The sequence below is a fragment of the Tachysurus vachellii genome, chromosome 13, assembly GCF_030014155.1.
Source record: "Tachysurus vachellii isolate PV-2020 chromosome 13, HZAU_Pvac_v1, whole genome shotgun sequence".
Classification (NCBI taxonomy): Eukaryota; Metazoa; Chordata; class Actinopteri; order Siluriformes; family Bagridae; genus Tachysurus; species Tachysurus vachellii.
The window spans coordinates 18472504-18496312 of NC_083472.1; the positions used below are offsets into that span (position 1 = coordinate 18472504).

At 36.9% G+C, this 23809-nt stretch overlaps 1 protein-coding gene across 1 annotated transcript; it reads right to left on the minus strand.

The window, feature by feature from the left end:
- Positions 1-1237: 1237 nt before the first annotated feature.
- uvssa (UV-stimulated scaffold protein A) lies at positions 1238-22231 on the minus strand. Its single transcript, XM_060885520.1, has 15 exons — positions 22096-22231; positions 20072-20147; positions 19797-19940; positions 19314-19644; positions 19099-19219; positions 18606-18956; positions 18106-18215; positions 16404-16532; positions 8317-8431; positions 5622-5823; positions 5253-5390; positions 4735-4918; positions 4534-4645; positions 2314-2506; positions 1238-2161 (listed from the first exon to the last, which is right to left on the minus strand). Exons 3-15 carry the CDS (start codon positions 19907-19909, stop codon positions 2068-2070), a joined length of 2193 nt encoding a protein of 730 aa, XP_060741503.1. The 5' UTR covers positions 19910-19940; positions 20072-20147; positions 22096-22231; the 3' UTR covers positions 1238-2067.
- Between the last annotated feature and the right edge of the window lie 1578 nt (positions 22232-23809).

The window sequence follows — 23809 nt, forward strand, 5'->3', positions numbered from 1 at the left end:
GAAAATAGTAAGGAATCAGTGGGAATAAATAAGATATGTATACAAACCATAAACGAACAATTTATGATAATTAAAATAACTGTGAAAATTATTCGTGAAAGGTTTATCTAAAACTTTTTTTTAATGTTTAGGGTTATTTATTTCAAATTTACATGCTATTTCATTGTTTGGTTTGAAAAGAATTTAAATAAAAGTCGATTTTTAAGATACGGCATTGAGCAGCAATTTTTCTAAAAAAAAAAAAAACTTTCTTCAGTGGTAAACCATGTGTCATCAAAAAGATTATCATTTTATAATCATTTTATATATTATAGTCACCCGATATATGTAGAATAAATAATATAAATACCATATATGATACATTATGATAACATAAATTTACACATCTTTTTAACTTTTCATCCAGATCAATTATTATGGAACAACAAAGTTTCATTTTCATTTCAATTCCTCAAGCTTCATTCTGAAATAATTCCCCATGTACAGCAAATTTCTTTTGTTGTGTAATATAGATATATTTTATATTCTGTGCTCTTGGATCACACGATCCTGTCCATCATAAAATAGTCTCTTATCGAAGTTCTTAACCTGTAAGAGACTCATTTAAATATGGGCAAGAAACTAATGTGAAAATAAAACACACAATTGGAATTTCTGTAAAGGAGAATTCATTTTCTGCTAACATTTCAAACGAATATTTGTTTTAGACTCTTGCAGTGTGGAACTGCGGAATCCCGATGTAATGAGATTTATTTCATTACATTTATTTATAATGAATTTATTTTTTTTTATTGTAGACTGTTAGGAATCACTTTTTGATGTCCATACACAACACTGATACATTGGTTCACCTTGGACTAAATACATTATTATTATTATTATTATTATTATTATTATTATTATTATTATTATTTATTTATTTATTTGCTTGTTTATTAATTTATTTATTAATCCAGCCCACTAAATTGTCACAAATGCCAATCAAAGACAAAATTAAAAGCATAAGTTTCATTCTTTGCTTTTTAAATACTGGGATTCGTTTTATTTTTAAGTTTAAAAATATGAAAAATTTTATTGAAATAACAAATCAATTCTATTCGTTTTCTGTGGTTAGACTAGAGATCATCCTTGTATTAACAATATTAGAACTTCCTTTAATCCATCAAAGTCAGCAGACTTACAACTATTAAAACGCTTGGAATTAAAGGTCTTATAATGTTAAAGATAAAACACAAAGTTTGGAAGATTTTCACGAATTTATTTACACTGATACAGCGCTGTAATTGTTACACAGGATTAAATCATGGTGGGAATTCAGTGTTTCATATTAAAAGCATGAACTTTGTCGGAGCAGGTCGACACCTAAGACTTTTTGTTTGATTGCCTTTTTTGAATTCTTTTTTGAAAGAAGCAGATTTACTTTATTACTTAATACAAATCGCGGATGAAGCCCAAGTAGCTTTAATAAGCTACAATGAAACTTGGACTTTTATTATGAATGCAGTTTATATACACAATAAACTGAGTCGAGGTTTCTTATAAAATTGGAATAAAACGTTTGTCTGAAGCCAAAATTGCAGCGACCTCCCGACAATAGAAAAAGAGAAAACTATCCTTAAAACATCCTTAGACATCCTTGCTTCTTTGTTGTCGTTTAAAATTTAATTGTTTAAAATAAACAGACTGACATGAAAAAATATTTATTAAAAAAATGCACAATTCACTGAATAAAAAAGGTACTGCAAAACCTTCCAACTTATTAGACATTTCCATAAAATATCATATCATAGAACCCCAAATTAAATCATGGCCATTTAAAAAAAAAGTAGTTTTAAAGGTTTACCTTCAATAAATTTGTGGATCACATCACCACCAAAATTTTACAGTAAAATATTTAACAGCTCTGCAAAATCATAAATTATTTTATTACAGTACAATACAAAGAAATGTTAAATATTATTTCATTTCACATTTTTAGAAACTAAACCATGGATATTAGCTTATTTTTACACTTCATTCAGAAGAACAGATCTCAGTTTAGAGGACAGGAGAATAACTTATTGAATCTTATTTTAATGCATAGTTAAACTGGTTTGCAAATTTCTCATGCTTCCTTGTGTCCATTTTGTTCATGACCGCTGCTATTCGTCTCATGGAGCTCCTGCAAAAACAGATTTAGCTATTTTAATATGCTTCATATTATTCAGAGCACAATAAATAATACAATATATTCTACTGATTTACATCAGGTGCATAAATTATCTTATACAATATATAATAATTTTACACCAGAGAGGTTGGACAGTTGCTTACTTATTAAAAACCTTCCTTTCTAGCCTTGAGCGAGAAGTATTGGCAGATTGCTTCAGGTCTGTGAGGTTGGGATGTTTCCTTTTCTTTCCCTTTCCTTTCCCAGCCTTTTTACCCTTTCCGTATGTTTTAGAAGAGCCCAGGTCCTCGCCTGTAGCTGCTTCAATCTCCCTCATGAGCTCTGGATCTCGCCAGTCTGATCAGAAAAGAGAGTACATTACTGGTGCTAATAGTATTCTCTAAAATAAACCAAACCATTAGAATTATCCAAATAAAAGCAATTCTATTAGAAATAAATAACTTCAGATTGCAGTGGTACCCAAAATATAATTTTGTTTGCTTACTTCATTTTAGGGAGCAAATCCTAACGTCATAAACTTACGTAGTCAAATAATGTAGACAAGACAACTCAGGAGCGACAAAACTCAAATCAACAAAGCTCTAAAGCTATACTCCAGAAAATATTAACTAATGACTGCGCTTAGATTTATAAATATTAAAGTGGTATAAACTCTAAGACTCAAATGTTCTTGTGAAGATGAGAGAAGACGCCTCATATTAACTTAAGCTGGTGAGTGAAGTGCAGCAGGGCCAAGTGCTCTGTCAACAGTTCATATCTGCTCCAGCTGTGTTAAGAAGCCTAGGGCCCCGCACACACACACACACACACACACACACACACACACACACACACACACACACACACACACACACACACACGAGCATTAGGCAGGTAACAGCTGCAGTCATTTCATCCCAAGTGCTGATTCAACCACACACTAAAATATATCTGTATGAGATTGCATATTGTAATTTAATTTTCTTTAGAAAGTTCATAATATTACAACACGTATTTGGCATTTTATTATTATGCATGTCCGCATTTATAGCAGTTCAATAAGCAAATCTCCTCTTCAGTTTGACCAGTATCCTGGAAAAGTCAGAAAAATATTTTAACTAGAATATTTTCATTTATTCACAAACTCCAATACGATTTTTAGTGCAAGTCATTTCTTCTGCTGATCTGCACCAGATAAACCAGACAAGGAGAAACAAGGAGTCAAACAAATGCTCAGTCATCACATAATCCACATTCTCTGGTCTTCTTCAGAATAAATTGATCCATTACATCTTCTTAAAATGTCTATTACCACTTGCTCTACAGAAAGTGCTCAGAAAGTACAACCAAAAAAGCAAGATTTCTACATTTTCAGTCTTGTACAAGTTTTTGTTGAAAGTGCTCAGTGACCAAATTGAATTGTTTCAGATGTTTGTCATAAACATTTTAAAACCCCATTTCATTGTGAATAAAAACACAGTGTACAGGGATCTGAAGGTGCCCATTTCAAGGTGATAAAGCAGAAATCAATGGCCCAGCAGGGAAGCAGTTGGTCAGTAAGAGAACTGATGGACCTCCGTTGGCGCCACAAGCTCATTGGCACCATACGAGAAAGGGTGGTGGTGGGGGCGGATTCTCTGTGGTTACCGTAACGACTGGTGAGTAGATGGGCAGTGGGCATGATGGAGTTTGGGTGGGGGATCGATAATGTACTTAGTTACAAAAGATGCTATTTCACAAGCCAGTGGTCAGCGGGCATCAGAAGTCAGCTGTCTCAGATACCTGTTTGTTAACAAGTCAGTGCGGTCAGAGAAAAGCACATCCGACGCTCCACTGACAGCACAGAGCCGCCGCTTAATTGGCTTTTAGCGCCCAACTCAGCCGAAGAGAAATAGAGAAAGTGTCTGCCTGGGAGAAAGAGGGGCAGAGCAAGATGCGGCCTATCCTATTATCAGGGTATTGATGATTACTGGGATTTCATCAGTTCATCTTTTCCAGGAGTGGCCCTCCCCTTCAATGCCCTGTGATTTGTCTTTTATCTACTGAATGTGTGCCATGAGGAAGGAGTGGAGTTAATAGGTGTTTAGGATTTGGCCTGGTTACAGAAGGATTTGAAGACACGGGAACAGTGGCCTACTCCAAACTGAATTGCTTTTATCAAGTTAAAAATGTCATCAGTTCTCTCAGAGTCAATAAAGCATTCTTTGCACTAAAGTAATCATTTTCAATCACCATTTTCAAAAATAACGCTTATGTTTACATGCCTATTTGCATACAATGCTATATTGCCCAGGGCAAGAACAATTACAGCCAGCTGTCATCTCCAAGCTGACAGAAAAATCACGTTTTAAATAAGCCTAAAGCATTAGAAGAATACGTCCCACCTGGCTGCTCCTCTCTGCGTTTAAATTCTTCCTTTTCCAGACGAGCTGCATCTTCTGGATTAACTGGCCTCCCAATCTCATCCCGAGGAATTATTAACCCATGGAATGGACACTTGAAAACAATTCATCACATCCTGCTTTAATTACTGCAAAATACCATTCACATTATGACAGTATGTGAGTGCCATGGCTCATACCTACCTTGACTCTGTCCTGCCGCTCACACAGTGAGCCATTGGGCATCGGGGCTTTGCACTTGTGCTCCACAGCTTGGAAACTTCCAGCAAAGGTAATGCATCTGGACTTCATCTGTGCAGACAGCTCTTTGTTCACAACCTCCTCCTCCACTTCGTGGGGCACCCAGAATTGGTGCTGAGAGGTGTTCCTGAGAACCAGGCATGACACAAGGATTTAATTCTCACACAGTACACAGTGTCCATTGTCTCATTTTTTCAAAATACTCTGCTGGCAAAATTTTACATAAAGTGCTCCTGTGCTGAGGTTATACTATTAAACTAAAAAATGCCCAGGGTTTTGAATGAGCTTGAACAGACAACACTGCTCTCTAGTGGCCAATAGGCATGACAGAAACCTAAAATTCACTTTGACAATTTTTGTCATTTCCTTAAGAATTAAACATAATTAACAGAAAATGTAGGAATAAACAAGAAAAACATTCTCCAAGTTCTGTTATAGGTGTGCATGAGTTGTCGCTGTACTTGATGATCTTGCCAGCTGTAGATTGCTCCTCTCCCCAGTAGTAGAGATCCATACCAAATGAAACGACAGGAGCTTTCTCCTTCTCCTCCCCCTGTTTACTGCTGCTTGTGGTAGGTTTGGCAGAGGCCCCAGACACACTTAAAAACCAAAAGATATGCGTTTATGTGTGTATATATAAACACACATTTACTCTCACACAGACAAACACATTAATGAATGAATAAATTGTATTTCATATTTTAAAAATGTGTAATTGATGTGTGTAAAACTCGTATTTATATTCTTAGTAGTACAAACAAATTACACAGGGCACTTCTAGGAATATTTCTGGTATTGATATAACATAATATAGATTATGCCTCAATTACCTTGAAGATACTGCCGCGGTCACTTTCTCTTTTAGGACACGCAGTGTGGCAGCTGCACATGTAGGATCCTGCTCTTCTTCATATTGCCTGCTCTTAAGCCGGCTGACAGTTGAGGGCAGGTGTGGAGTTGCAGGTCTCTCCACTGGCTTTGTCGGCTTTAGTTCAGGCACAGAGGTGGATGCAGAAGATATTGAATCAAGACCTGTGATGAGAAAACCTCCAGTGAGCTGTTGATATGTGCATCAAATATTACTCACATGCTTCTGCGATTTCCAACTAAATGTTATTGTGTAAAACATCATAAAGACCTGCCACTAAACCAGATTAAAACACACTTAAGCAGATACTGAACTGTTAGTTGTACTGAACGCTGCTGAACTGTCTCTCCTGGGTGGGCAGGGGGTCTACTAGGGCATGCAGGTGCTTAAGCTGAGCTTAAAAGTGACACAGAGATCCAAGAATGACTCCAAACCTGCACACTTCCACAAATCTTCAAAGTGATGAAATTAGAACTTTAAAGGGTGGAGGAAATCCCTTAAGAGTGTGATTAAGGAACACCTGACCACTCTGTCTGTGGGTCATTAACCATGCAAAGGTGACGATGAAGCCGGCACTTCAAACGTCATCGGAGGCACTAGACTGTATCTTGACCCGTCGGACTATTACACATTTATAAACAAGACTTCTAAAAATGTTCAAGAACACGCTTACTAAAATGATGAGTGTAGGCTAAGGAGCAGAATGTACGTATGATGCACAAATCAAAACTGCCCAGAAGTATTCTAACACGTACAACACACACTGTGGACGCGGGTCAAAACAAAACGTTTAGCAAAGGTTTTCACTTTTCCGAGCTTGATCTCTGGGGCATACAGTTAATCCTGGTTTATTGACTCTCTACGACTTATGGCATCATAGCCAGCCTCTGGCCCACGCAATTCATGAAATACAACTAAATCCGTTCTTTTTCTGTTTAAATTGACCAAAATGGTTGCTATTTGTCTGAAGCAATAAAGTTGCAGGTGTTAAAGAGATAAATCAATAAGAGGAAATAGAGAGGCCCAGCAGTAGACACAGAGTGGTGCTGCCAATGGTGGCATTATTGATTTTCCTGAGTTCAGCAGGCCTTGTAATTAAAATGTAAATTTGAGAAAGAGATAACGTCCTGACAGGAAAGCTGGGATAAAGGGATAGATAAAAGATCAGCAGTGAAAGGAGCAGAGAGAGAATGGAGGAGAGGAAGGATAGAAATGTTTTCCAAATAAAAAAAAATTTTCTTGGTCGTGCTTTTTTTTGTTTGTTTTTAAATTACCGGAAAACAACCTAATTTTATTTCTTAAAAGCTCTAAAATATCCCTTTATTCCCACACAAAATCTGATCATTAATACACTGTGTTAACGTATTCCTGCAAGCTGGTTTAGAGAAAACAGAGAGATTCATTCATGTGTTCAGAGCAGAATAAACCTGCATTGGCTATATGCGCAGGAACAGATGCTCCCAGAGGTTTAGCCCCCCCTGTGTGGTAAAGGCAGGTGGACATTGTAAATTACAACACTGAGCTAATGGGAGCTCATTAACATCACTGCATTGTTAATTTGGCATGGCCGACACACTGATCATTACATACTTTACTAATCAAAGCAGCTTGGCTCCATGGAAATTACAGCCTAATGAGTCTTTAGTTAATACTGCTGGAGAGACAGTGGCCATGTTATGTAACAAATAATAGAATTATATCTCGCTACGCACGATTGCTGCAGGGCTCATCATATTTAATCACCATGAAGGCTTCTGAACAAATATTGACAACAATCAGATCTACATTAAATATACTGCTTTTAAAAGCTCTTTATTTCTTTATGCAGTGTGTTATTTAACGTAGCTTCATAGCACACGGCGTTTTCTATTAGCCGAAGTCGCCATAAATTTCATGTCATACAAGACTTTATGTCAAATATCGTCTTCAGCGTTTAGGTTATGTGCTTGACCCCTGGCTTTCTGTGTGCAGCTTCTTGTCAATACGGTTGTCCTTGCACAGATGGAGTCGTTTGCTTGTACAAATTGTCAGCTGTCAAAACAGATTTATACTGGAAGCCTGGTGTGATTTTCGCATTTAATTGATTTAAACCAGATGAAAATAAATTAATTTCTTTATTTTTGTTTGTTTGTTTTTTTTTGTTTTTTTTTTAGAGTTTATTATAGGTGCTGCGACTTGCAGTAAATGTGCCACTTAATGTCTGAGTTCACAGTTATTTAGAAAACCTGAAAAGAAATCATTAATTCTTTTTTTTTATTGCTTTAATTTCCAAAAATAACTAAACTTGACCTTTAACAGCAACTTAGATTTGACCAAATATAAAAAAAAAAAATGACAAGTTTGTTCAAAAGCAAACCTGCTAAACATTTTTATCAGGGTCATCTGGGTGATCAGGGTGTCTGCTAAATGCTGTAATTTTAAATCTACAAATAAATAAAGTTTTTCAGAATATTATTTTCTAAAATGGTGTTTTCATATCTGACCCTTCACCCACACCCTAATTGGTCTGAAGGCTGCTGTGAAATCCTATTAGAAATTACTGGGCTTTTGGGGGCAGCGTGATGTCTTATTGATGTCTAATGAGTATGTGTGTGCCCACCTGTGCATGCTTGTGTGTGTTGCTCGAAGCAGAAGCTCTGGCACCTGAATAAACTCACCATACTCGGCCCGCAGATGTTCAGGGATATGTGGCTCATAACCCTCCTTCTCTGGCACTTCTTCAAAATCATCATCATCATCATCATCATCATCCTCCTCCTCTCCAGCCTTTAACTGGTGTGGAGAATGAGACGCAGATTACAATAGGTGAAATAAAAAATTAAAATATTTTGTGTTATGCAAATAAAGAAATTTCCTTCAGTGCAACATTTTGTACTTGAAGTTGTTTGTACTCACTCAACTCACACTAAATACATGGCTTAGAACCTTAACACTCCTATCTATTGTTAACACTCAAACTGGATTGACTGTAGGCTTCAGGGGATTCCAGAGATTTATTGCACCTTGAACAGCAAACTATGCAGTAACATCAGACCTCTTTACAATTTAATTCCAGCACATAATAGAATTTCCAGTTGACCACATCCAATTTTTTTCCCTAGTGGTAGCCTATCTGATGCTGTTCAGTCTAATTGTGGTTACATAATACAGTGCTCATGTTGAGCAAATTTTATCCCATCTCTCAAATAGAGGGAATAAACAGCTCAGATGTCATTTATACCTGATTAGCAAATTGTAAAATTTGCATCACGAGAAAGCACGAGTCAGAAAATACCACCCTGGAACAGGCTGCTGAAGACAATAGCTACACAAATCTGTGCTCAAAATCCAAACTGTGTGTTAAGACAGCAAGAGTAGGAAGGTGAAAAAAAAAAGAAATTGAACAAAGAGATTGACAGATATGTAGGTAATATTGGGTTATCTTAGCTAGCACAGGTGGAGGTGTACCTGATAACAGCTCTGTGTAGGCTGCTGAGAAAGAAAAGGGCTCACTGGGTGATATGAGAGTTCTCACCTCTCAGTCTGAGCTCTGTGTTAGAATCATGCAATCACTTTAAGGAGCTCAACCCCAACACTAGACACCCGATAAGGCCATCTAAGAGCTGCTCTGAAGCAGATCCGGGTTGTAAGGCTCTGACTGCTGTAAAGCCTTTGTTAGAAAGGGGTTAAAGCTTCTAGGAAGTTGACATCTCCTCAATTGTCACAGTTCTCCATGCCATCAGTTTATATCTGATATTTAAGCAGATTAAATACCGCACAAACTTAAACTTATCTGAACATGAAGCATATTGTGAAGGATGCTTTATTCCTGGGCAGCTTGCATGAGATGAAAGCCATTTATGTTAATTTGTCACATATACTCAAAAAAGCAAATAATGTGTTGTATATTGCAAATAAAAAGTAATGTATTCTGCAGAACATTTGACATTTTGGAAACTGCTTGTATTGGTGTGAAATTTAAGCCTATTTATCGATATCCTCTGTGATTCATGACCAAAGAGAAAAGGAGCAAAAACACGCAGCAATATTGTGTCCAGTATTCACAAAAACAATACAAAAACATTTGAACAACATATGGAAGTCAATTTTGAAATAAATATCTTAAAAATTAATGTCTGTCCCATTTAAATGTTTAACTGTCCTCAGTAACCAGAAGCTCAATTTATTGTCCATTATCAATTCTTTCAAAGGTCATACACAAATTCAATCTTTTTATATTTCATCACCACATGGGGAAAAAAGGTAACGTATAAGACTTAACCTGGTTGCGAGGTTAAGAGCCAACTGTGGATAGAGCTCTGAACAACATAATCATACATCTATATCAACAATCTAGATATTGCAATCCAGAAAAAAAAATATATTTAATAAAATGGAATGACAGAAAACAGCACCTCACACCAGAAGGCTTCATTACTGCAGAAAAGGCATGCTGAAGCTCATTTGAGATTTGGAAATGTTGAATTACTGGGAGAATGAAGCTTTCCGAGGTGAGCCTGCATGGAGGCCAACAGTTGTCACTGTTTTCCGTGACAACTTTACCCGCTGCCTCAAAGTCTTTCTTGAACTCTTTGAATGGTGCTTGGTGCTTCTTGGGCTACTGTTCTGACTAATCTTCTGACTTCCTGATCAGAAATCTTGTGAGAAACTGCTGTGTGGTTGATAGTGGACTGATGGAGCAGTGATGTTCCTTCCATTTGCAGATAATGGCTGCAATGGTGCTTACAGGAACATTTAGAATTTGATAAATTTGTCTGTAACCAGTGACGTTGTTATGTAGCACAACAAAACAGAGGTCTTGGGAGAGCTTTTTGAACTCACCCATCATGAGTTCCTTGTATTCAGAGGTGGGTAAGCCTTTTTCTAAATGATCAACATGCACTAACCAACTGATTCAAATTTACACAAGTAGGAGGTTGAACTACAGTATTAGTGCAGGCAGCTGCTGCTTTGCCTTGGCGTACTGCTTTCTATAGCGCCTCCAATTCGATTTTCTGTCATTCCACTTTATTAAATGTAATGTTTTCTGGATTTTAATATTATGATTTCTTTATCTGTGTAGATTTCTTGAGTTAATGCAAATGTCTAGTTAAAATGTTATGTGAACTGCTGCCTTGGAGCTGTATTTAATTAAAAAAGAAACTGTCTTACTCCTTTCCCCCTCTGCAAGTAAACTTTATGTGTAGTTTACTGGCTTATAGTAAAAATATTACTGATTGCATGCTTTAGTCATTTTTGCTCATTTTCATAAAGGGTGCCAGTAATTGTGGAACTAACTGTATCCAGTGACTGTAATTCATTTGACTAGCTGAGACAAATGTTGGATTCCTGTTGCTTTTAAGTATCAGCTGAGCTTCTGTGTCTTTACCTCTTCTGCCTGGAGCCTGTACGTGCTCATCCATCACAAAGCCTGCAAGTTTTATCACTCAAACACTAATCAAAAGAGAAAACTGTCACCACAGCTGACCTGTGGAACCTCCCAATTATGCTCTTCAGGAATGACAGGAGCGCTTAACTTCCCAAGCTGGATAAATGACTGCCATCAATCTATGCAGAATAACAATGAGCTGCCAACCTGCAAATTATTATTTTTTTAGCTATAGAAAATCCCTGGGTTGGAATTTATGAAAGGTGAAAAGCAACCCAAGGCTCTCTTATCCCCCTTCCTTTCCCGTGAGCTCGGGGAGGCACTGCGTCGGCGCTAAACAGAATTTATGCCTTTTAATTTACTCAAAAGGTGCTTAACCGTTCCCTGTGCTACAATGCATAACAGAATGCCAGTTTTTAAATATGGGGGTCGTTTTCATAAAACAGTATACATAATGTGCGTGCCCTTCCCTTTTGAGGGCATTGAATGAGATGCGCTTCCCAAGCACGTTTTTCCCCATTTATTCTGCTTAATTGCCTCCATGATTACCTCCATATCAGGCACTAAAGGGTGATCAAAGTGCGCTTTGCCTATTCCTTTTTATTTCTCTACTTTCTTTTTTTATTTTGTTTTTCATTACTGCAGGCAGCCGGTGTTGACAATTGCAGATTAAGGTATAAACTGTCTTTGAATGAGGTCTCAGTTACTTGTGGTGGTGGCACTGGGTGAGTGAGAAAGCACAGAAAGCTGAGCTTTTACTGGAGCTGTGCAAGAAAACACATCTTTACCTGAACACCCAGCTATACTTAGTCAGTACTTCTGTTTAATGTTATGCACAGTAATGAAACGGTAAATAATGTGAACTAAAAAGCAAGTCATAAACTGAAGAATATCTGTGTGCCGGAGGGCCAGAGAACAGCAGAGCTTGCTGATTCCTGACTTTGTCATAAAACTTGAAAAGTTTAATTAGTCTAATGGGGCTAAGTATGTGAAAAATGGACCCTAAAAAGGACATTATAGAGTAAGTAAAGTAAGTTTAAAAATAATTTAAATACATATTTATTAGAATTGATTTGAACAAAATGTTTTTTTAAATCATTTTTTTAATTAATTACTTCATTGGGTAAATAAAAAAAAATAAAGTGTGGAAAAATGTCGGACTGCACTTTTTATTACACTACACACACACACGTTACTTTTAATTTTGTTTCCAATTTTGTGAAATGGAAAAAAAAACCCATAAATAACCATTACACTGTATTGAACACAAATGTTAGTGGCTCTGCAGAAATCAGGAACATTCTCTGTTCATCCACCAACACTACAATTCTAATCTTGCATAACAAAACTACTACTAAAAGTAAAGATCCATCCTAAATTGGAACTAAAAGAAAAAAAGCCTAAAAGTCTTAAAGCATTATTTCAACCTGTAGTAGTGTTTTTGATTTCCTTCCAGCCAGCCATCGCAGAGAAGGAGATTACAGTTTTGTTTATAAGTGTGTGCTTCTTTAATCCAAAGCGCCTTTTTTTTTTTTAAGTCTTGATGGATTAAAAAGTTGTGGAACAAGATTACCAGCACAGTTGAAATTCTTAGCCAGCTAACATTATTTTATTTTTAATTCACTTTAATTTTGCCATGATAACATCTACACTGCCAGCTCATGATGGCAGCACTGTAAGTCTTCCACAGCGGACCGAGTGCTGCAGAGAATCGCTCTCTATATGGTGGCTTTTTGCTGACAAAGACCTGGCTAACATATGGAGTCCACCTTTTAGTGTCCCTTTTGCATTTAAAACAGGCGATTCGTTTGGCTGCCTCTATAACTTTTATAGAATAAACACTTCTTTCCCTTTCTCTTCCCTTTTTTTTCACCGTCAGGTTCCTGGATAAAAAATGTCTCAGTGCTAAAAAGTGTGCTCACACTTACAAAACCTTTTCTTATAATGTAACTCTGTTTTAAAGATTGTAAACTATAAAACTATATTGATGTGCAATTTAATGTAAGACAAAACAAAAAAAACATAGCAAACAAAAACCCAATATAAAACTGCATATAATACTGTATGCAGAGACATACAGATTTTGTTGCTTCATTTTCACCGTATTTCACCAATTTTATTAAATGTTACGGTTTAAAAAACATTATAAAACGTTTTCTCTCATTTAAAAAAACAAAACAAAAAAAAAACAGCATTTCATAGGTTAAGAGTACAACAATTTCATATTTCCTTATCACTCATCACAGACTAATCGTACCGACTTCTCGTTATAGTGCTATACTTTAAGAACTTAAGTAATAGGCTGCAGTTCAGCTTCACATAAAAAGATGACTTATAAAAAGTTTACGAAATGTCCTTGAAAGCTTTTTTTTAAGCGTTTTAAGAAATCAATTAAATAAATGTTTAATGGAAAAGTGAGATGTTATCTCAAAGCAATTCAGAGCCTCCCAGGCGTTAACTGAATGACCACATTAGAATAAAAGTGAATATTAAACAGTACAGGTGCTGTAAATAGACCGTTTAAAGGCATTTGCACTGAACTCTATTGATTGTGCGGTGGATGTGTCAACCTCCATCTCCTTGGCAGGAAGAAGAGCAGATAATGAGGTTCCGGTTAAATATCCACCACTTATGAGGAAAAGCACATTCCAACAGGGCCAAAGCACTATCTGTGCTCTCCAATATATTTTGTATGGTCTAATTAACCCTGTAAGCAATCTCAATTACTATGGGTCCAGGGAAGTGGCAGCTATGCGCACTCCTTTAAGCAAGTCTGTTATCCTTTTAGAAAAAGATCCAAGGAGGCAGCCTCGGACAACTGAACTCTCGACTTCATTTGTCTTTGGCCAAGTTTGATAGCTCTGCATTTAAAAACCCATTCAATCTTATAAACCAAAAATTAAATGTACTCAGCTGTGATGGTCCTCTGTGCATCTGCTATTTATATGCTAATTTCCTCTCTTACCGGGAAGGTCTTGCAAATTATTACAGCAAACCAATAACTCAGGTGTATGGACGGGCAGACTCGCCGGCTATTGAATGGAATGAAATGCTCAGGGACTCACAAAAGCGCACCGGGCCAGCCCAAAACAGAGAACCTTGTGAAGTCGCCCACCATTGTCTCGAAATAACTTAACGTTCCTTTTCCACAAAGCGGCTCTTTGAGACAGCACTCACTTTAAGAGCACACAACTTTGCATACATTATACTAGCAAAGTGCAGAAGCCCATTTTGAGATACATGTACTTGCAGTTGGGGATTGTCTGCCTTTAATCGAAATAAGGTTGGTGCAAAACCTCAGGAATACAAAGAGAGAAGAAAAATGATACACAATTGTATGAAAATGTATGGTTCCTTATATTAAATTACATTAATGTTTTCAAATGCACATGCTTTTGAAATGAAAATTCTTGGATTATGGTTATAAAAGGACAATCTGCTGCTTTTAACTGTCAAGTGAAGGTTAAACAGTGATTAAAGGTAAGCAAAAGTGACGCTGTTGTGATTGCTGCTGAAAATGTGTGTGATGTAGATAAACAGTAGTTGATGGATGAAGGTCTCTTAATTTACTACAATTTAATGGGCCCTCTCAGAGCCTCCTGCCACATGGGGATTGCAGTAAATGAGACCTCAAAGCCCCGAAAACCCTAACAGTTTTCCCCGGGGTTAAATTCAGGCAGGCTATGCATTTGACAAGGAAATGAACTACAACAAGGGTATTTACTGTCATCAAATTATTAAAGGCCCTTTAGACAGTACACTAAGAAATGAAATACAAATGTAAAGAAATGTTTGCTGTTTGCTTATTTTTTTTATTCTCAAGCAGAGTTTTGTAGTATAAACCAGCCTGGATCCAAAATGTAATCATGTGTACTTTATAGCCAAGCCCTTTGCTTACATCCAATTTAATAAGCTATTACCCTTGTTCCAGTACTGCAAAACACATTGTAAAGAATCCCTGATAGGTTTGGAATGAAGAAAGAAACCTAGATACACAATGTTTATTGTACGTTTGCCAATGGGGAAAAAAACGCACTGAGACCCATCAATTATTGCTCTTCCACACCATCCTGATAAGATGCCTTATCGGTGTAAACAATGCAGTATTCCCCCTGGCCGGATGGTAAATGTGCACCTCTTTTTGGAAGTTGAAAGGGTGGCTGCTCTACAAATTCAGGGTGCTTAACACAAAACCCCTGTGACTAATAATTAAATGGAGGGTGTGCGATCACAGCACAGCAGTGCAGAACATCCCTGCCTGAAATGTCAATCGCCACATTTATCTGATGCACAATGTAAGACTGACAATTCAATGACAAATGAATGCTACATAATCTATGAAATAATTACATTTATTTACATTTTTGTTACCGTCTACAGAATACCTATTTCAAATCCTCAGCATAAAGCCCTGATTACTGTAAATTGAAATAATCACTGACATTTGCTATGTTACTAATCACACAAATCAGCATTAAAAAAACAACAACAAAGGACTCATTTAGTTTAATTTTTATTGATTTCAGCAGTTTACCAAGGTCGAAAAAAAATTTCTGTCCCATGTCGGCCACAATGAAGGGATTATAGTAATGGAATGCTTTTAAGGATAAAAAGAAAAACTAATTATGATAAAGGACTTTAAGTTGTTGCTTTATCACAAAGCTTTGGCTTCTTGCATTGGAAATGTCTGCTGACAGTGATAAACCGTTACAGGGTGCAGTAAGGCCCTTTGTCACTGTCACTTGCCTGCGTTCACTCTCGCTAGCTTGCTCCTTTTTGCTCACTTAAAGGCAGATATCATGTGTCATAATGATGTGTCTCCTAGCTTCTAGGTGTGTCCCATATGGCCCTGGAGCGCGTCGCTCTCCGTTAACAGCCGCTGAGCTAATCTCAGGTCTTATGCATGGTGCTTCAGCAATATACTCAGCACACTTGCAAATGTTCAATTTGTTCATTGCTGTGTCATTTTAGTGGATCTGGAGTTTTGCCATTATTTTCAAGATATAACTGTGTTCTCAGAATTGTATTTTAAATGTCCTTGAATGCGACTACTGAAATGTGATACATTCAGCATATACATTTCCCAAAACTTCATTATCAGAAAAGACCTAAAATGTTATGTGATCTGAGGAATAGTAAAATTCACATTCCTTTTCTGTGTGAATGTCTTTACACTAGAATTACTGTAGAATTCTATTCCTGCATAAATCCTCTGCATAGTTCATGTGTAGTTAAATGGCGCCCTCCCCTGGCAAAGTCATTGAAAGCAAAGAATCAAAAATTTCTATTGAACAGATTTAGGTTGCTTGTCTTTTCTTCGTGCAAGAGTGTACTATCAGTTTGCATACTGAAAGAAAAAACTGTAACATGACTCACCACTCTTCTGTGCCTTGCTTTGTAGTCTATATGAAGCTCATCATGTTTCCTCAAAACCTTCTCAAGAGACTTTTTGAGGTCAGTGGCGCGTCTCATCAGCTGCTCATCCACACCAACTTTTGTAAAAACCTGGAGATCAACCCCAATTCAAATTATATAAAGATTTAGTGTGTGTACTCTTTCAAAGAGGAAAACAATGAAATACAATTTGCAACGTTTTGTGCACCCTCCCAAGTCTGCAGCAAGCTTTTATTTTATAAAAAAATGCATATGATTATGCAGAGTTCATTTATATTCAAACTTTAGAAATTAAAAATAACCGAATTAATTAATTAGTTGATTACTTAATTGGCAATTATCGCATTGCAGATAATTCATAGGCAGCTAGGAGTTATTTCTATTCTTGGTAGATCTTTAGATTCTAAATTCTATTGATACATTCCCTTTCCTTTGTTTGAACATCTTTTGCATAGCACTTGTTCCTGCCTCTTGGTATCTAGATATTATCTGTGTTTTGCCTTGACTTCGAGGTCCGTCTTAACTGCCACTTCTAAATGACACTTCTGAGAGTGGAAATTGTAAACTGCTTATCAAAAATTCATTAGATTCATTTTCCAATCCTCAATCAGCTGATGTTCATCATTAGCACAAGAGTTGAAGTGTCTGAGACGTTATAATGTTCTGTAATTGTTATTTCAAATGATTCTACCTGATTAACAGTCCCAAAGTCCCACAGGTTCAGTTAAGGCCTTGCATATTAATTATGTTTAGAGACTTTACAACTTTAAGCATTTGCACAGGCCATAAAAACTATTTGTCTATTTCTTTTCTTTTTTCAAATGTAACTTCAAATACAATGCTTACTGTGTAACTTAAACGAAGGAGGGGTGATGTACTGAGGCCATATGTTTTGTGATAGCTACCTAACAGTGCAACTGGACCACTCAAACTCAGGGCATTTCCAGAGGTCAAGTGTGTCTCAAGGACATATAATAACAAGGATATATATATAGTACAGTATCCTTTAGACACTACATAAATGACTGCCTCGCCACTGGCTCTTAATTTACAGTTGAAAATACTTTACCGTCAAAAAATCAACAAAATATGTGAACTAGTCTATAGTTGAATACACATAGTTGCCCTTTTATCCTGTAAACCTACCATATACATGTATTTTGCAGCCCATTTCTTTCTATTAAAGTGTTTTGTTTGCCAAACTCTCTCTAAATTGCCAGTGGAAAAGCAGGATTAAAGGGTTAATTCAGACTCAGTATAATTTGAGCAGTGGACTGTTCTCTCAACAGGTGTACAGTAGGAAACTACACATTATATTTACATGCATCTGTTTAGTCATACTCTATCTATTCCTCAGCATCCGTTTCTGACCACCGCACCATCTGTGGACTGTTCCCGACTTCACAGCAGCTCAACCCACACGTCATGCTTCTACCGTTTTAATGTCACTGCTGCACTGTGAATACTCCATCATTCAATTAATACCTGCTCTGCAGTGCTCCTATTGTGCTTCATTGAAGGATGACATAAAGGGATGCTGAATAAACTGTGCAGAACCACAGAAATTGTTTCCACGCAAATTTATCATAAAAAATGAGATGTATGCCTGTTATTCTGGCTATTCTGTTTTTATTTGATTCTAGGTTATAGAATATGAATAGAACTGCAGACTGTGGAGACTCACCTGAATCCAGGACTGTGTGGCAGGGAGATATTTACTACTGATGAGTCTGTGCAGATCTCTCATAGTGTTCACTACTGCCTCGTTCTCCTCGGTCTCTTTCACACTCAGATCTGTGAAGAAGGATTTGTTCTTAACAAGACCATTTCTTATACATGACAACAGGGTCCAAGTGTCAGAGGAAAGCAGATGATGGTACACGAGGGACTACATGGCACACTTGCAGCTGGTCACTTAGTGTTGGATTTGATAAAGTGTTGAGCAGCATTAAAAAAAGATGTCATGTAAAACAGATCTGATTTCCCTTTCTCCCTTTACACAGCACCATTCCAAACGGAATTACTTTTTTCCAAATTTATTTTTTCTTATGCCTTTAATTTGAATCGACTGGGTTTCAGAAACTACCTGTTATATTTCTGTGCATAATTAAAACACATAGGCTATTTAGACTTGACAGCATCTGTGAAATAACTGATTTATTTGATTTAAATAGTTTGATTTACCTGAGGACAGATTCAGATCAAGACGATAGGTGTGGGACATCAGTCCAGAGCTGCGGATAAACATGTCTTTATCCACACCCTCCTCTATGTCGCCCTCTCCACTAGAGTCTTCTATTTCATCTTCAGCATTAGTTGCCCCTGCTATCCTTCCACCCCCTTTGTTAAGGTCTTTGCTGCAGCATGGCTTTTCATCACAGACTTCTGTGTCCTGATGACGCTCACTGCTATCTTCAGTGGTCTTCTCTCTGACTGCTGTCAGCTCTGAGCTAAAAAAATTGAGACTGTCTGGCAAGATCAAGGTCATGCAGTTGTTCATCTCAGTCAAAGATTCCTCAATCTCATTAGCCATTTCTAAGGAGAAAAATAATTTACAAAAAAGTGTTAAAAATGTTAAAACAGCCACAAAAATACAAACAGCATGAATAGACTGAAGTTTATCTCATTTCAGCTTGAAGAACAGCTAGAACGAGAAAACAGTAAAAACTGGTTCGACCTTCCATCTCCTGCTTGGCCTTTTCAAGCTTTCCTTTATAAATCCTCTCCAGTCGCTGCTGTTTCTCCTCCTGTCTCCTTCGTTCAGCCAGTGTTCTTGCTTCAACATCCTGAAAGTCTACCTACAGAAAATGAGGGGGTAATAAAAAGTGGTAATAGCACTTCATACGGTATTATAGATAAGTCATTTATATTTAAGTATCGGGAATAATTTACTTTTTTAACTTGCTTCAGAAAGTGATAACCCAAAGCCAGCTTCTTGTAGGCTTCCCCATATGTGGCCTGCCAGACCTGTACAGTCTGTATGGCTTGGGTCTTCAGCTTTCTGGCCACTTCTTTAGGGGGAGGCAACGGCTGCTCAACATCTGTCTCTACCGTTAGCTCTAGAAATTCCTGTAGGTTTGTTACCAAGAGAGTTCTGAAGTGATGAGAACGATCGAAAAGCTCTGTAGCCAATTGGAAGGCAGAAAAGCGAACTTCAGCATGGTCCTGATTTAGCTGGGTCATGACGAGGTGATACAAGTGATCAACGTAGTCATTAGAAAGCCTGTATAGAGGAAGGATAATTAAGGTCAGCATTTATTAAATGGCGTCACATATACAGAAGACATCAGATAAATTTTAGATGAAAAATTGATGTGTTCAATAAAATGTACAGTATTGGACTACATACAGGTCAGTTAGTAAAAACCTTCATACTTGCAAATCTTCTTCACTTCCTTCATTTTTGCTTGATTCAGCTGAGGTTCTCCAGAGGTAGTCAACTCCTCCACAAGCTTGGACAACGTATCCCGCTTTTCTTGATCCATCATGTGAAGGCTGTAAACTCTTTCACACAGGAACCTGGAAGGATATTATTTAAATAATGGCAGGGACAGTGAAACATAACCTGCAATAACTTTCAGACTAGTGGAATACAAGTTTGAGCAGGCAATCTTTTGTATTAACCAAGCTCAAGTCAAAGTTTAACTAACCATGCCAATCAAATCACAAATGCAGAGAGTCGCAGAAGCAGCTTATTCTGCAGAGCCCTCAGCAAGTGCCCAAAACCTGCAACAGATAATACAAAAAGGAGGTCATGATGAAGCTGATTATTACAGCTGACATGACATAAACTGCTATAGTCAATTAACCTTCATCTAGAAAGAGTGTAATGCAAGATTTGAACTCAATACAGCTCTTTCAAATATTCCCAGTAACCTTCTAGTACTAAGCACATGAGAAATAATATATAAATAAATTTTTTATTTGATAATTACAGTATTTCTTTCACAACATGAATGTACTGTAATCAGAAATACAAAGACGTGTGAAAAATGTTGATTTAAAAGATGACTGAATAATAAACATTGCAAGTATTTAACTACTATTCCTTAAACAGTACCAGGTATAGATTCAGGATTTAGGAGTGACTTCCTCAGAGATCTTTTACACGTAACTCATGAACACTACATGGTATTTGTCATATTTTACAGTCTTGTCTTGTCAAACTTTATCCCTTTTACCACTAGAAAAAAATGGAAAAGTTTAGAAAAGTTGTATTAATCATCGTTACCAACCATAAACTAACTACACCAGAACAGTGTTTATAAGTGGTAATTCAAACTAGATGAGATTGAACAGCAGAAGTCACTGTTTTCTGTGTTTGGAGTAAAAAGGATGCTGAGATAAGCAAATGGATCATTCTTATTTGAAGTTTAACAGCAGTGATGTTGGCAAGGGAGGGAGGGACGGAGTGAGTGAAGGAGGAAGGAAGGTAAGTAGGAAGGTAGGAAGGTAGGTAGGTAGTTAGGGAGGGAGGAAGGAAGGAAGGGAAGAAAGGAAGGAAGGGAAGGCGGGAAAGAAGGAAAGAATGGAAAGAAGGAAAGAATGGAAAGAAGGAAGGGAGGAAGAAAATCATACACCTCAAGTCTAAAAGACAACAATATATGGTCAGACGTAAGGTTTTAATTGTTTCTCATAGCAAACAACTGTAAAACTGCTCTTTTATCATGAAGACAATAAACTGATTTACAGTTGATTAATACAGTGATCTGATATATGGACTACAGCATTTACAGAAAATTATAAGCTATACAGAAGTATTCATGTAACACACACATCAGAATAGAGCTATAGAGAAATATTCAAGCTATAGAGAAGTATTCAAATAACAAACATCAGAATAGAGCTATAGAGAAGTATTCATCTAACAAAAGGCATAATTATTTGCACTACCATGCACTCTCACACTTTATGTAAATAACACTGACTTGTATTGTATAGTCTGTATTGTATAGAATTGTCTCGTCTTGTATAGTATAGTGTTATTGATGTCTGTATTGTCTTGTATAGTATAGTGTTATTGATGTCTGTATTGTCTTGTATAGTATAGTGTTATTGATGTCTGTATTGTCTTGTATAGTATAGTGTTATTGATGTCTGTATTGTCTTGTATAGTATAGTGTTATTGATGTCTGTATTGTCTTGTATAGTATAGTGTTATTGATGTCTGTATTGTCTTGTATAGTATAGTGTTATTGATGTCTGTATTGTCTTGTATAGTATAGTGTTATTGATGTCTGTATTGTCTTGTATAGTATAGTGTTATTGATGTCTGTATTGTCTTGTATAGTATAGTGTTATTGATGTCTGTATAGTATAGTGTTATTGATGTCTGTATTGTCTTGTATAGTATAGTGCTATTGATGTCTGTATTGTCTTGTATAGTATAGTGTTATTGATGTCTGTATTGTCTTGTATAGTATAGTGTTATTGATGTCTGTATTGTCTTGTATAGTATAGTGTTATTGATGTCTGTATTGTCTTGTATAGTACAGTGTTATTGATGTCTGTATTTTTGAGAGTCACAAACAGCTGGAATCCCGTGTGTGTGTCGATACAGTTGTCCAACAAACCTGATTCTGATTCTTATTCTGATCAGAAGAGAGACTACAAAAGGAGAAAGAAACATTAAACAACAGGAGTTATTTTTGTAGTAATTTCACCACGTTCTTACCTTCAAGAACAGACAGCCCAATAACAGAGTCATGATTTTAGAAGAGTTAACACAACACCGGTATTTCGTTCACATTTCTTTCTGTATTAATCGTCTTTTCATAATTCAATGTCCTCGGAAGCGTGAATACGGCAACGGAAACTGGCGTCATTACAAAGTAAAAGTCTCTCCTCCAGGATATTAATCTCTCTCTCTCTCTCTCTCTCTCTCTCTCTCTCTCTCTCTCTCTGCATAGGAAGCACAATATAAAGAAGTCTTATATCTACTTTGGACTCTGGTGACTGCAATTTATTTATTTCTTATTCATTATTGCATACGTAGGTTTATTATATATTAATGCAATTAAACAAACATATTTAAATATATCTAATATTAATCTTGAATTTTGTATTATATTGATCTTTATATTATTCTTTATAATAACCTTTTGTTCTATGTTTATGTTCTGTAAAACACAAAATAGACTAGAACAAAGCAATAGAATAGAATAACATCCAAACATACCATTGGTGATTGTGGTCCATATTTGTTTCAGCAGATTGCATCCTCACCACCTCTCATGCATCACCTGTACCTTCATGCAGGTTGTCATTTAGGTTTTGTTTTTCATGTTTCCATCTGCACAAGTTCCTGTTTTTACAATAATTCATTATGATACAAATTCCCACAGAAGAAACAACAACACATAGACTATATTGAAATTTTTAGGACACCCCTCCAAATCATTGAATTCATGGCCACAGGTACATAAAACCAAGCTCCAAGGCATGCAGAGTGCTTCTTCAAACATTTGTGAAAATGGTTTGCTCTCATGAGTTCAGTGAATTCTAGCATGGTGCTGTGATAGGTTGTCATCTATGCAATTAGGAAAAACAACTATAGCTACTCAACTACGAAGTTGTAGGCCATGAAAAATCACAGAGTGTGGTCAGCGCACGCTGAGTCGAACAGTGTGCAGAAGTCGCCAATTGGAGGCCAGTCAATAGCTACAAGCCTCCAAACTTTGTGTGGCCTTAAGATTAGATCAAGAACAGTGCGCAGAGTGCTTCATGGCATGGGTTTCCATGGCCAAGCATCTTCATCCGAGCCTTACCTCACCGCAAGCAATGCAAAGTGTTGGATGCAGTGGTCTAAAGCACGTCTCCATTGGACTCTAGAGCAGTTGAGATGTGTTCTCTGGAGTGAAGAATCACGCTTCTCTGTCTGGCAATCCGATGGACGAGTCTGGCTTTGGCAGTTGCCAGGAGAACTGTTCTTGCCTGACTTTATTGTGCCAACTGTAAAGTTTGCTGGAGTGGGATTTTAGTGCGTGGTGTTTTTTCAGAGGTTGGGCTTGGACCCTTACTTCCAGTGAAAGGAACTCTTAATGCTTCAGATTACCAAGACATTTTGGACAATTCCATGCTCCCAACTATGGGGGAACAGTTTGGGTATGTCTCCTTGACTGCAACATGTTCCAACTGTTCCAACATGACTGCAGACCAGTGCACAGTGCACACTTCTAGAGGAATAGTCAAAAATTCCCTCATACTCTTAAACCTTGTGGAAAGCCTTCCCAGAAAAATTTAAGCTGTTATAGCTGCAAAGTGTGGGCCAGCTCCATATCAAACCCTACAGATTAAGAACGGGATGTCATTAAAATTCATGTGCATGTAAAGGCAAATGTCCCAAAACTTTTACCAATATAGTGTACATTCTAGGTCATATTTTATTC